The 13964-nt window shown below is 42.0% G+C and overlaps 1 protein-coding gene and 1 long non-coding RNA gene across 8 annotated transcripts; one reads left to right on the top strand and one right to left on the bottom strand.

The window, feature by feature from the left end:
- Positions 1 to 442: 442 nt before the first annotated feature.
- Positions 443 to 6858, bottom strand: LOC123113060 (uncharacterized). Of its 4 annotated transcripts, none has more exons than XM_044534177.1 (6): positions 6058 to 6858; positions 5684 to 5734; positions 3101 to 3209; positions 2564 to 2800; positions 1854 to 2421; positions 443 to 1751 (listed from the first exon to the last, which is right to left on the bottom strand). In XM_044534177.1, exons 4-6 carry the CDS (start codon positions 2690 to 2692, stop codon positions 796 to 798), a joined length of 1653 nt encoding a protein of 550 aa, XP_044390112.1. In that variant the 5' UTR covers positions 2693 to 2800; positions 3101 to 3209; positions 5684 to 5734; positions 6058 to 6858; the 3' UTR covers positions 443 to 795. The 4 variants fall into 4 exon arrangements, with proteins under 4 accessions (XP_044390112.1, XP_044390113.1, XP_044390114.1 ...); XM_044534178.1 differs by having other exon boundaries at positions 3097 to 3209; XM_044534179.1 differs by lacking the exons at positions 5684 to 5734; positions 6058 to 6858 and adding an exon at positions 3687 to 5664.
- An 809-nt stretch (positions 6859 to 7667) lies between these two features.
- On the top strand, positions 7668 to 13679 carry LOC123113061 (uncharacterized). 4 transcript variants are annotated; one of them, XR_006455888.1, is made up of 7 exons: positions 7668 to 8375; positions 8472 to 8518; positions 9797 to 9977; positions 10048 to 10463; positions 11098 to 11801; positions 12657 to 12751; positions 12907 to 13679. It is a non-coding gene; the product is annotated as an uncharacterized lncRNA (long non-coding RNA). The 4 variants fall into 4 exon arrangements; XR_006455887.1 differs by having other exon boundaries at positions 7669 to 8375; positions 10048 to 10138; positions 10410 to 11801; positions 12907 to 13670; XR_006455889.1 differs by having other exon boundaries at positions 7672 to 8375; positions 10048 to 11192; positions 11706 to 11801; positions 12907 to 13665.
- The last annotated feature ends 285 nt before the right edge of the window (positions 13680 to 13964 follow it).

Below are 13964 nucleotides of genomic sequence, written 5' to 3' on the forward strand. Positions count from 1 at the left end.
CTCTTGGGAGTCAGCCGTACGCGGATCATTTTGAACATCGGGCCAACCAAGGCTTCTAGATGAGCCTAGCAAAAGCCTGGCTGAGAAGCCCAGCCCAAGTCCCGGCCCAGCCAGATGTCAGTAGGACCCCAGCAGAGTGTTCTAGATTTCCCCCCTGCTTATAATACTGCACTTACAACATACTTCTTCTATCTCAAAATTGCTCAAGTGATACATGGATTTTTCTATTAAAAACTGAAAGCCTTGGCTCCAATACGTTGTATGGTTCAATCACCTCTAGCAGACCTTAATCAACGACCTGCTCAGCATGAAAAGTATACCACAAATGACAGCTTGAGATAACAGTAGCATCTGCATTTTGCTAAGCTCTGTTCTCCAGCAATTCAAAACATAACATCATGCTGTCAACATGGAACTACCAGAGCACTCAAAGGCGGTGATATTAAAACAAAGCATTCGTTGAAAAAATAAATCCTGAAACAGAGTTTGCTGTAAAACAAAGGTAACAAGAACGATGTTTGCGTTTCTAGAGCCCGCGATAGAGTTGTGAACTATGGGACTAGTTCCTCGATTCTCCGAAACTTCTTACTCCCCCCGATCCATATTAGTTTGTCGCTGATTTAGTACAAATCAGCGACAATTAGGATCGGAGGGAGTAGTAGATTCCCATCAACTAAGAAATCTAAAGTTAAATCTGAACCTACACAATGTCCTTCTTGATGTCTTCTTGAGGTTTCGCTATGCTTGAGTTGGCTTTGTGGGAAACACAGTCTTTGGTGTCGAACATTTGCAGCGTCAAAGCTTCAGAGTCGTATCAACATTGTTCATTTCACTACTACAGACCACTGTGCTCTCCCCTGATGTCGCGAGGCCAGCAAACCAATGCAGAATATTACCTTGAGGTGGTCCTGCTTGGAATTCACCCGTATGCATGACCATGAGATTCTTTGCTGCAGCAGTGGAAGGACCATCTGGTTCTTCAGGAACACTGTCGCCTTCTGACTGGCGGGCATCAATCTCTGCGACATCCATGAACGGCAGTGCAACATTCAGGTCAATGAGGTTTCTGACACTGGTGCCATCCTTCTTGTTCTGGAATTGCATTTCCATGTCAGCTACACCCTTGCTCGAGGGTGTGCTGTCTGTGGCCATGTGTGTAGTGGACGAAGTGGATGAGCGTTGAGAATCTTTCTCGGTCGCTGCACTTATAGTGAAACCAAGGATTCTTGTACTACCTCCTGAATAACCCATGGAACCAGGAGAAATCTGGGAATGCCCATTCTCACGACTCGGTGACACTTGTGATTTCTTCATGGTGATTTTCTTCATCAAGTTTCGCAGCTTCTTTCCGTCCCACAAGATTTCCTTTGATGCATTCTCACTTGCTTGTCCTAGAGTGGCAGTTGCATCTCGAGGACCATTGTTCAGATTCACATCCTTGGGACAATCATAAAATGGGGAAGGATGTTGATACTGAGCCCCTCCAGGAATCTCTGATGAATGAAGGCGGTGATATCTTTGAAATGTTGGAAGTCGGCCATTCTGAGCACTGGGAAATTCAGCGTCAGCATAATGCCTCCTAGTCATGTAATCTGTGGCGCTGCTTTGCCATAGAGATCTGGGTGCAGCATTGGAGCTGGATGCTACAAATATTCCTGGATTGATGATGCTAGAGGTGGACTGGTAATGCACAGTTGAGGAATCAACACCAGTTTTCTTGTGTGTGAGCCATTCCATGCCACTGCTTCGATCTAGAAAAGGAAAATAAGATACACTTAGCGTGCATTGATGCTTAGAAATTGGTTTAAAACATAAAGATATACAAGTTTCTAAATAAATCGAGAAAATCTTACCTTTTAATTTATGGTCGTATGAATAACACTGGTTCTTAGAACTGGAGGCACTCACACTTGCGAAGTTTGTCTTCTTCATAGTGCTAGGTGACCCTATCACTTTTTTGTTCAAAGCATTCACTGTTGAGACACCTGATGGCTGTAAACCAGTGGCCCAATTCTTGTCCATGGGTGAGGTGCGTTCAATGCTAAGCTTCAGATTTGTACCAACTGAACCACTATTTCTTGGCAAACTCTTTGCAGGGTTCTCCCATACTGTCACCACATCATCATCACTATCATCTGCATTAGCTGGAACCTGAAGGAGCATTTCTTTTGTGGACCCGCTATTGCTATGCCTCATAGCCACTCTGTTCAAGCCACGCTCTATATTTTTTCCCTTCATGAATTTTCCAGAAGGTTTCCTCATATCATGTCCTGCAGGAGGCCCCATTTGCTGGACTCTTCTTATACCCCCAGATGGTAATGAATATGATATGGCTTGAGAATATCCCTTTGATTCACCTCCTCGGCATTGTAATGCCATTAGGTCCTTCTGAACCTTGTACAGACGATGGAGTTCATAGACCTATAAATAAAGGTGTCAAAACCGTATAGAAATGAGAAACAATTACGCCTATGGACAAATATAGGAAAAAACACATCACTTGCATATGTAAGCAATCTCTAGACTACTGAAAGCACATAGTATGGGTAATGTCATAACCTACCTGTTTCCGGAATGTAGCTTCCTGTGCAAGTATAGTCTGCTTTAGCATTTCCTTCTCAGCATATGCAGATCCATTTGTGGGTGTTACTGTGAAGCGGTTACTAAGATGCTCAATTGGTTTATTCTCCATGTGTTATGATAACCACCAATTGCTTTCAAGTTTAGTCTACAATCTGCAAGTGGACGAGTACCGAGTATTCTGGAAGATAGGTCTTGCCTTCAACTTTTGTTCCTGGTCCTAATAAATATCCACAGATAAATGATGTGTTATTGTAGTAAGAAGGATATTTAGAACAAAATAAATGCATGAACTTGGTATCCTTTTTCTTTTGTGACTGATTTGGTATATATTCAGTCAGAGCATTAAAATGGTTCAACATGTATGATTTGCACACTCATACTACACAGTGGCAATTAAGGCGTTAGGAACCCAACTAAGTATGACTTCACACCACAGCAAAGATCCATCACTTGACAGATACTCGGAAAATTCTGATCAACAAGCGATAGAAAACAAGAAAGGATGCCTTGTACCTACAAAGTTCTCGAATGTGAAGCAATGGTGTACAAGGAGTTTTATCCAGCCAAGAGTCCTTAGATCACAAGAAACTGGATTACGTCTGCTGGCTTAATCAATTCCTCCTTATCTGAAGCAGACAAAAGCGGTTAGCTTGCCTCAGCAAGAGACCTCAAAGTTGGCATTTATGGAAAGTAAGGACACATACATAATAATGAAGATGAAAATAAATGCAAAAGGAAAATCGTAGACAAGATCCAGATCTGTAACAAAATGTGACAGGAAAAGGATTCCGAACATGAAATGTGCAGAAAACAAAACTTTACAAAGTAATTCCACGAACCTTCACCTCCACAAACAAACAGTTGAAGAGAAACTAAAAGAAATAGGAGACACACAACAAGAGGGAGCAAGGCAGGATCAACAAGCAAGGAAGAATAGAGGTAATCTCCCTGTGCCCCCACACCTTTCTGCCCAGGGCGTACCAAAAGATCGTAGCAAAAACAAATAGATGGGAAAGAGCAGATTTCGCACAACAAAATCAAGCATAACAGCGCAGAGACTAGAGAGCTAAACTCCCAAGAACACAAGAGAATTTTCAGCTCACCTTATCACCAGGAGAATCCCACGATACTGGTGAAAGATGTCCGTCTGCCCTTTTTGTAGATAACTTGAGGTGTTTTGTTCTTTATTAGGAGTGATTATAAAGATTTGATTATGATTCAATGACAACTCGACATGGACACTGATGAGCTCATTTGGCCTTTCAATGCTTTTTGTTTCTAGTGCTATATTAATGCATTAATTTATGAGAGATTTCGTCATTTTGGGCTGGATTTTGAGCACATTCAATTACATGTAACTGACCCATTGCTTATTTTTTTAGAAGGTATTTTCTCCCCCGGGTGGTTGGACTGACACACGTCCCCCCTATGCGACATGGTGCACTCACTTCCTTTGTGCCAGGTTTGAAGCCAGGTGGCTGCAGGACCAGCTAATCGGTTAACAACACGCTCGCATAACCAAGCCATTACTCACTTTAAATTTTAATTTCTAAGCTAACTTCTTACTCCCTCTGTCCCAGTGCATTGGGCGCCTAACAGAAATCAGATATCCCTTGTACATAGGCCCCTACTCCCCTCATTTCCCCCGATCATTTAGTTACGTTTGCATGCTGCTCTTTCCATTTGCTGGCGCATTAAGCGGAAATTTTTAGCAGGGAATTAATCATTAATGACAGGGGAAACAGACATGCTGGTTGGCTACTCCAGGTTTTCCTTGTGGGCCCAGCAGAAATCATTACTCTCGTCTGCTCTATTCCCGATTTTCCTTGGTCGCTGTGCAGGCACTTAAACGCCCTATGTACTAGGACGGAGGGAGTAGATTTTCTTGCCATTTATCCCGATGCACTTAGAGCAGGAAATAAATTGATGCACTAAATTTTTCGTGGGATAACTCAAGGGGATAACCATTTTCTATCTATAAGTCTTTGCTATATTTCTTTTTACCAGAAAGTGCATGTCATCAAGTTAGTGTTTGGGGAACTATTGCGGAGTTTGTAGCCCGTAGAATTTATTAGAAACACCCAAAATCTATGAAAAATGAGAAAGTGCAGGCAGGTTCATCTACAAGCTATATCTGAACCATTTAGTGTGCATTCTGACTTGTGTTGTGTACTGTGATTACAGTTGTATTACATTTTTAGCTGGTGTACTTTGGTGAATTTGCTAGAAATTCTGACATGGTTCAAGGTGATTTGACTTGCTACATGTATGTGGATGAGCGGGATGCATTTGTGGGGCATGTCATAAAGCATGATCTCTCTAAAAGAAGATACATGTGATTTTCGGATGCCTTTATGAGAAGAAAAGTAAAAGACAAGTCAACTTTTTGTCTTGATTATCATAAGGAGATTGTATTAACATGTTGCGTCCATATAAAATTGGGTGACATTTCTTTAAAAAAATCTTGAGTATTGGTTTATGTGAAAAACTTATTTCGCACACAATTATATCATTCTCATCATTTGCAGGCATGTTGCAGAACAAAATAATTTACAATTGTATCTTTAAACTTCTAAAACATCTCGCAAGCCATTTCTTTCTTGTTCCTGATAGACATTCTGCTTGGCAACTTAAATATTCTGGTTTGGTGCATCTCAAAACTCATAGCCCTGTCAATCTCCTTTTTTCAAGGAAATGCTAATGTATGACCCAGATGCATGCCAAACAAAAAACATCATGTTGAATACTCCCTCCGTTTCAAAATATAAGATTTTTTAGAGATTTCAATGAGGACTACATATGGATGTATATAGACGTATTTTAGAGTGTAGATTCACTCATTTTGCTCCGTATGTAGCCCGCATTGGAATCTCTAAAAGGGCTTATATTTAGGAACGGAGGGAGTAGTTATCATAAACATGACAGCAACCTAAATTAGGCTTTTTCATATCTTAGCAGTGAGATAAAACTTGAAACAGGAAACAAAAAAAAAGACCTTATAACATAGCATGCCATTAACATGTATACGAAGCATGAAAGACAACAAAAAAGAAGTACAAATAGATGATTTATATTGTTGTACGAGATACAAGCTTGATACCTGACTCGGAATTTTACCGAAGACTGTATGCTGCTTCGTCTCCAAGACATTCTTATGAAGTGGTACATGCAAAAAATAAAACACTCAACTATTCCACTTTTCCAACATAATCACTTTGCTGCTACAACTACAATATAACCATAAGTAACTTCTTCTTTTTTATTCTGAGGTCTTCTCACTTTCTTATTTTTAGAGGACCCTAACCTTATAGCTAGTTTTGATTTTGATTAACCAGATGAAGTGAAGCATTAAAAGTACTAACCTATGAAGTATGAACTATCCGATAAACCTAGCACTATATTGGCAGTGTTTGGTCAGTCCATTCCATCACCAGCTTTCATTTTAACATAGTAGCAGTTTGTGACAGAGCAAACCTGATGGCAGAAGAGCAGATGCTGAGAAATCCTTGCACGGGTCTCTGGGTTCTCAATCCATCGTGGGTAATCCTGTAACACGACACAGCGATTTCTTGTCATGTCACAGCATCTTTCTGGTTGCAGGATTCACTGGAGCCAGTGCTTCCATCCGTTTTGACCTTTGAGACCCAGTTGACCCTGCTTCCATCCGTGGGTAATCCAATTTAACCCTGCTGACCTTTGAGACCCAGTTCCCTGCATTTGCATTCTTGCTTTTGACACATCCGTTCACTGCCCAGCCTCAGCATAGATGTCCCAGCTTACCATCTCCTTCTCTGGCATCTCTTCAGACATCATCCTCGCATTGGCCACCTCCCCCTGTCGCACCATCGCAGCCATGGCCGTGCTCCAGGACACATGTCTCTTCTCGGCATTTCCTCGAACACCTTGCTGGCGTCCAAGAACCCGCCCCGTTCCTGGAGCATGCGTCGATCAGCGCGTTCCTGAGCGCGTGTGAGGAAATAAGGTTGGAAGCGGCGAGCAGGTCGGGGTGGAGAGCGTGGTCAAGCAGCAGCGCATGGTGGAGGTGCGGCAGGCCGTGGGGGCAGTAACGGTAGGTGCTGCTCCATGCACAGGCGCCGCGAAGGCGCACCTCATGGCGGTGGTGGTGGACATTCGCGGTAGGTTTAGCGGTGGCGCCGCCGTGGTTGCCGGCAAAGAAGGGGCAGTGGTTGGCAGTTATTGCCGGAGAGGGGAGGGGAGCTGCTCAGGCGAGGAGAAGGGGACAAAGGAAGGGAAGCTCCCTGCCGCCCACGCAATGCTGGTGGGCCGGCCCAGGTAGATTTCGCATTTTAGGTGAATTAAAAAATGTTCACTGATTTTGAAAATAAATTCATGAATTTTAAAAAAGTTCATCTATTTTGATTTTTATATCAAATTGGAAAAGGTTCATGAATTTTCAAAAACAAATCCACAAATTTGAATCATTGATTTGAAAAAAAATAACGATTTTGAAAAAAAATAACGATTTTGAAAAAAAAAGGTTCATCGATTTGAAGGAAAAGTTCACGAATTTTTTTAAAAAATCATCGAACTAGGAAAAAAAAAGGAAAAACAGAAAAGGAAAGAGGAAAGAAAAAAGAAGAAAAGACAAAAAAAGATGTATGACATCAGATCAAAGTAGGTGGCGTGGTGGTTACTGCAGCGTACCTCAATGCGGGAGGTCCCTGGTTACCACGAGTGTGCTTTTTTGTGGGAGGCGCTTGTTCGATTCACCAACAGAAAAAAAAAACAAGGTAGATGGGCTGGCCCAACGCGGAGGGTGTGTGTGCGCCCGTTAGCAAAATGCATACGAACGGGTGCCTGAAGGCCAAATCCAGAAAGAATTACGACGGGAGTAACCCAGTCTCCTCAGAGTTTAGCGATTCCTGACCGTCGGATCTGGTCCTTGATGCAATATAGGCCGTGCGATCACGAGATGGACTGCTCTGGGACGTTGGATCGAAAAAGGACACTGTGGATCGAAACAGTGCGCCCTCCGACGGTAAATATCTCGTGCCACCACCTATTAATCCTGTGCCCCGCCAAGGACATTTTCGGTTTTTCACGTATTGCGTGGTGGCGTGTCCGCCGCTGGTTGGCTGCGGTTCGATGAGGTGAGGGAGACCGGCTACTCCATCCCCGTGTCCCCTCGATCCTCTTCGTGCTCCCATTCGTTCCTGGCAGGAACCCTAGCCGCCGCCCCATCCCCGCGTACCTAGCTCCAGCCCTCTCGCCGACGGCGCCGTCCGCGTCCGCGCGCCTCTGCCCTCCCCTTCCTTCTCCGCACTGGCCGCCTCCATCTTCTCTCTGTCACCGTCTGACCCAGATGCGGCCGCGGTCCGCTGCCGCCTTAGGCGGAGGAGAGTAGAGACGCGGCTAGGAGGAGCACGAGCCACCGCCACCACCTACCTGACGACGACCAGAGACGGACGGCGTCGCCGGCGGCGTGAACCCACGCGAGCCCAACAGGGTGTGCGCGTGCCTCCGCGGGTTCGCGCCGCGGTCGCCGGAGGCGTGGGCTCCGCCTCCGCGGGTCAACCGCGTCAGGTGCGTCGGCTCCGCGCCGCTCGACTGCCGCAACGGCAAGCTGCAAGGTCCCCGTCACGACGGCCGCCGTGGTAGACTTCCGTGCCATCCTCGCGGACTGCACGCCGAGGTGCCTGCGTGGCTGCTCGTGCACGGCGTACGCTAGCGCCAAGCCCAGCGGCGCGGCATGGACCAGCACACTCGAGGATCTCCGCGCTTTCCTCAACTTCAACCGGGACTTTATGTGTGTCTTGCCGCTGCAGATCTTGGTATGTGCCTGTTTACCTACGTGTATGTGCCTGCCTTGCCCCTACCGATCTCTCCTCACTAACTGCCCATCCATCCTGCTCTTTGGCGCTCAACAGGAGGATAGCTTGGTGCTCCCGCAAGCAATTTGGGCTTCTATCTTGATGTAAGCAGTCACTATCCCCTTCTCGGCTTCCATTCAAAATCACCTTGTTTCTAAGATTATTTGGGTTGTCAGCAGTTAATAACTACTGTTACCTTCAACTATAGTAGTAAAGGAAAATGTAAATGGTTAATGTAGACACTTGTGTATGTGGCTTTGCTTCAAACAGAATAAGGCAAGCAGCATTGTTATGACCCCAAAAGGATAGTTAATGTGTGATGTAAATAATTTACCTTTGGATGATATGAAGAGAGGGCCACTCTGAAATATACGTGGTTATGAGGTAATTCGTTGCTATGTGATGCATCGTTTGATCCTGCTTCAGTGTTGTTTTGCCTTCTTTTACTCGGCTCATGTTGCGTTTGGCTTGGAGACTACTGAAATGGAAATGTGTTGGAGCGATTATGTGTTGCAGGTAAAGAAACAAATTTTCATTTCGTTCGGCTTGCTATTAATTGTCACTTGCGTACACATGATTAGGTTGGTCACGGATTTGTGCAGCTAGCTAGCATTGCTAATATTGTGTGCTGCTCCAGAAATAGATCAAGTGATACTTTAAATTTTGTTCGTCTAATGATTTTTTTTGTTATTTCCTTTTGAATGCTTAGCCATGCTCTGTTTCACTCGTGTGAAACTCAAGATTTGATAGTAGCACATAAATCATGATTTGACAAACAGTTTAATTCCTATATTTTAGTATATCTTATTATCTTTTTTATTTCTGTTCCTGAACTGAACTTTGGCCTTTTCTACAAAATTATAAGAGCAATGATGGTTCAGACAAATGATTATGGTTGCTTATTTATTTTCTTGGTGTTAGATTACTAATGTAGAGGAATATAATTATATGACTTTACCATTATTATCAGGTGAGGAAGTGATAGGTTTGGAAAATGACAATAGTTACCTATCTCTCATTCTCATCTCTACTGTATTCATGTAAATGCCCATGTCTTTTTCCATTATTATCAGTTGATATGTTCTTCATTGCACAGAAATCATTCTTACCATACTATCAGATATTATTAGCACATGCTCTTTTGAGGGAAATGGGGATGGCACTATCTCTCGGTCTTCTGCACAGAAATATTTAGAGTACATTATCTTTCATCTTTCTGATTATAAATTGTTGGAATTTCTTATGCTTTCAGGGATGCAACTTGATGTTTTATTGTTGCCTTTTGAGGGAAATGGGGATGGCACTATCTTTCAGTCTTCCTAATTAGATATAAGCAACTGCTTACCCACACCGTATAACTTCGGTTTGTTCCCTCACTGCAGCGTTACTCTGTTCCATACACTAAGAAGCGTGAAGTGTGCCGGTTGCCACTCGCGTTGCTGCTCTCCCTGGAGGCGTCGTCATCGACTGGAGGAGTGTCGAATCATCGTCCTTGAGTTCATGCACTTCAGGAAGAAGACGGCCTGAGGTGAGACGTCACGCATCCGTCATGCGAAGCTAGAGGTGAGTGCCCTCTCCACTTCCCCCATTTCGTCTGTCTCTCTCTCTGGTCTAATCCATTTTTTTTCTGCAGCTTGACATATAGGTCAGTGTGTGTGTGCAGCAGCTCCAGAGGGACCAACGTCGAGGTAGCCACTGCTCCTGTCTAGGCTAGCCCGTCGTAGGTACGTATCAGGTCCCTAGACCCTTATGAGCCCTAATTTTCATGAAGCAAGGTGCAGCCTGCTGCTTTTGCTTTTGGTAAAAAGGAATCCCTATTGTTATGATGATAGCCTCTTTGCAAGTTTATTCTGCCTTTTTGACATTTTTTTTCTATCTTGCTATGCATTGTATCATATTACAGTTGCGTGCTCAAACCAACTAAGCTTAATTCACGTATATAGATATTTAAGAATGTGGGATGATGCCCAATTGGAAAGGTTTGCAATATTGTAGGAATCATTTGGAGATGGGTTGTAGATATTAAGCTATGAAGGAGATGATTTTGAGGTAACAAGCCTTCAGCTTGCTTTCTGTTAACCTTTTTATGCATGGGTTCGATTTGATGCAATCTAGGCATTGTTTGTTGTCGAATGGATTATTTTTTCCTTCTAGGTAACATCTGATACTTAGAATGCATTATTTCTGATGGCCCAGAAAAAACTCTGTGTGCATATTGTTCTGTTTAGATGCATACAAGATGCATGTTTGTGCCTCATACCTGCTGATTTGTATGACTGAGGAACTCTCTTTCTTCCTAGATGTGGCCATATGCTCTTCACTGATATATCATCTCCTTACTCTTGTATATTATTCACATATAGCATCTCATTTCTTGGTTGATTGCTTATATATATTCAACTTCTGTTTCCTGGCATTCATATATTACAAGCTAAATAAAGTTTGCCATTCCTTTTGGCCATTTATAGTTGTAACTAGAAGCATGGATGATCTGTGATGCTGGCAATTGTCAGATTGCACCCATTTAATTATAGCACAATATATCACATTTGTGGTAAATTTAGCTAAGCTTGTGCCTACCCTTTTAGTAGTCAATATGGTTCAGATCCAGTATTTTTTATTTCCTTTTCTTTTTTTGCTTTCAGCACACATATGGCATTAAAGTTCTTTATCATGTATGTAGGCAAAGTAGTTGTGTCACTTACTGATGCTCTTATGGTACACAGTACACTATTAAGCTGTTGGGCCCAGAAACAGGAAGAGTAATCCTCTTCCAAGGTTAATTTTGTGCCTACTTCTTTATGTACATAACTCATGATTTGACAAATAGTTAAGTTCCCTATATTTATTTATTTCTTTCTCTTTCGCTTTCTCTTTCCTATTTATGGTTCTGGAACAAAACTGCTATCCTTTTCTACAAATTGGAACAGAAAATAATGTTGACAAATGATTATAACGGCTTATTTATTTTCTTGGTGTTAGATTACTAATGTGGAGAACTATAATTTTTATTGATGGTCGCTTGATGGCGCTCATTAGAATTCATATATGAATCAATATATTCTTCCACTCTAATTAGCATGTTTGGTCTATTTAATTTCAAACATATCTATTATTCACCAAGGCGACTGCCTAATTTCATATGTGTTCATATGCAGAAGGTAAAGATCGTCTATTATCGGCGGTTATTTTACTTAGTTGTAGATACTACTGAATAGTTTGCTTAAAATTTTGATAGTTTAAAAGAAGTATTATGGTGTAGTGCAGTAATAATTTTATTTAAAATTGCAGACCTTGCATCATATTTTGCTTGTGTATGTGGGCAGTGTGTTCAAGTTGATCTGGAACAATTTGAAGGGTTTCCTCGACACAAAATCTTCAGCCAAGGTTTACTGGAGCACCTCGAATTATGTATAGAAGTTTAAAATTGTAATTGTTTCAGGTTCTTTGCCACATTATGTATGTTTTTTTTTATTTTTTTAATAATTGGATCTATTTGCTATGTGGAACATGTAGCATTTACTTGATCATAATCTAATTCAATTTTTGACCACCGTCTTTTGGCTCTTGCTTTCAACATATGTAGTATCGCTTAGTCATTTTCTTGACACGACACTTTAGGCAACGGCTCAGACTTCTTGAGCCATTTTTCTATTTATTGTTGATACATCTTCCAAAATAAACGAACAATGTTTCCTCCATATATGAATGGCACAATGACATTATGAATTCTTTCCAGTCAATTGATCATCATAAGCCTCATTCTGTATTCTTTTTTTTTGCGGGATAAGCCTCATCCTGTATTCAATACATTTATGTGATGTCTTCCTCGGGATGGAAATGTTCCTTGGCACCATGACGAACATCAACGGAGGAACAACCTTTTTATTTTATTTTCTGTTCCATCTACTGTATTGTTGCTGCCATAAAGATTTACCTGGACATGGAGCCATCATGATGTGTTCAAAAATGATTACATTATCCTTTTTCTAACCTGGTGGTGTTAGAAACATCTTAGCATTCAAGCAGGTTTAGTATGTTGTCTATTAATTCCATTATGTAAAAAAATCACTGATCATCGCTTGACAGAAAATATTTTGATATGCCATCATGTGCATGGGCGAAGAACCTGGATGTTATTTACATGTTTTGGATCATGGATGATTGTTTTGAAAGAAAAAATATCAAATAAAAGAAAGCATGTGATAATGCTGATAGATTGAAACTTTGGTTCCTTTTCAGAGGCCCACTTGGATCCAGCCTTTCCAATCTGCATGAATCTTCCTAATTCAGCAAGGCCTTCAAACCTCGATGCTTCTAAATTTGTGAGCTAAATGGTAATTTTTGCAACACTCAAAACTGCACGCTGCCTTATAGTTTGAGGATGATGTTGAGCTTATCGGTGCTTTGCTCCTATTTTGTTATATCCTGTTTGAATACATACGCTAAACTTGATTTCCTACTAAATTGAGCATTCACTACTTGGCCATAGCGTTGTGACCGGCATACTCGCGCCAAGGCGCGTTTCCGATCTAGTAGAAAACGCCCAGAGGAAGGGCAGCTATTGTCTCATGGGTTCCAAAGAAGATGGACCTGTGCGCGTGCGATTGAGAGGGACAACCAATGGCAGAAATCAGTACCAAGGCCCGGAAGCAATCCCTTCAAAAGTCACACTCGGCACTGAAAGGCAAGATTGACCCAATTAAGCGTACCAGGAGGAAATTTTTCAAGGCAAATCATGACTTTATAGGTTAACAGTGTTCAGGCAAATCACATGAGACACAAACAACCACTCGAAGTGGTACAATAGAGTCTCAACCAATGCTCTCATTTGGCAAACATGTACGGCCAATTTAAGTTGACTCATGTGCAACAGAGTTTGCATTACATTTACAAACACTAGCTCACTGCTTAGAGAACCACATTTTCAACTGAAATTTATTATCTTCAATTGCAGCAACATAAGATGAGGAGTGTGCCTTCCTCATATCCATGGCTGTAGCTAGAAGTTCAGAGTCTATCTCACACACCACTCTAATTGCTCCCTCGAGACATCTAAGTATCCAACCCAACTGCGAGAAGTTTAGCACTCAAAAATCGAACAGCAAGAGAGTGGAGCGCGTGAGAGCACATCAAGTGTGCATTCATGATTTCTCTAAATGTAGCATAATACAACTACTCATTTGCTATACTTTTCCATGGATGGGTTCAGACATTCATGAAGAAGGCATATAAACCGGTTTATTTGGAAATCCGGCAACAGGAAAAACATTGTTTAGCTTGAATGCTAGCAAACAATATATGCACATTAGTCACCATAAACATCACTTCTGACCAAGTATGCCCTGGCTTGTACTCCCTCCGTTCCTAAATATAAGTCTTTGTAGAGATTTCACTATGGACTACATACGAAGCAAAATGAGTGAATCTACACTCTAAAATGCATCTACATACATCCGTATGTGGTCCATAGTGAAATCTCCACAAAGACTTATATTTAGGAACGGAGGGAGTACTTCCTTCTTATAGACAAAAAGAAAATAAACTTTA

This window comes from Triticum aestivum, chromosome 5B (assembly GCF_018294505.1).
Source record: "Triticum aestivum cultivar Chinese Spring chromosome 5B, IWGSC CS RefSeq v2.1, whole genome shotgun sequence".
Taxonomy (NCBI): domain Eukaryota; kingdom Viridiplantae; phylum Streptophyta; class Magnoliopsida; order Poales; family Poaceae; genus Triticum; species Triticum aestivum.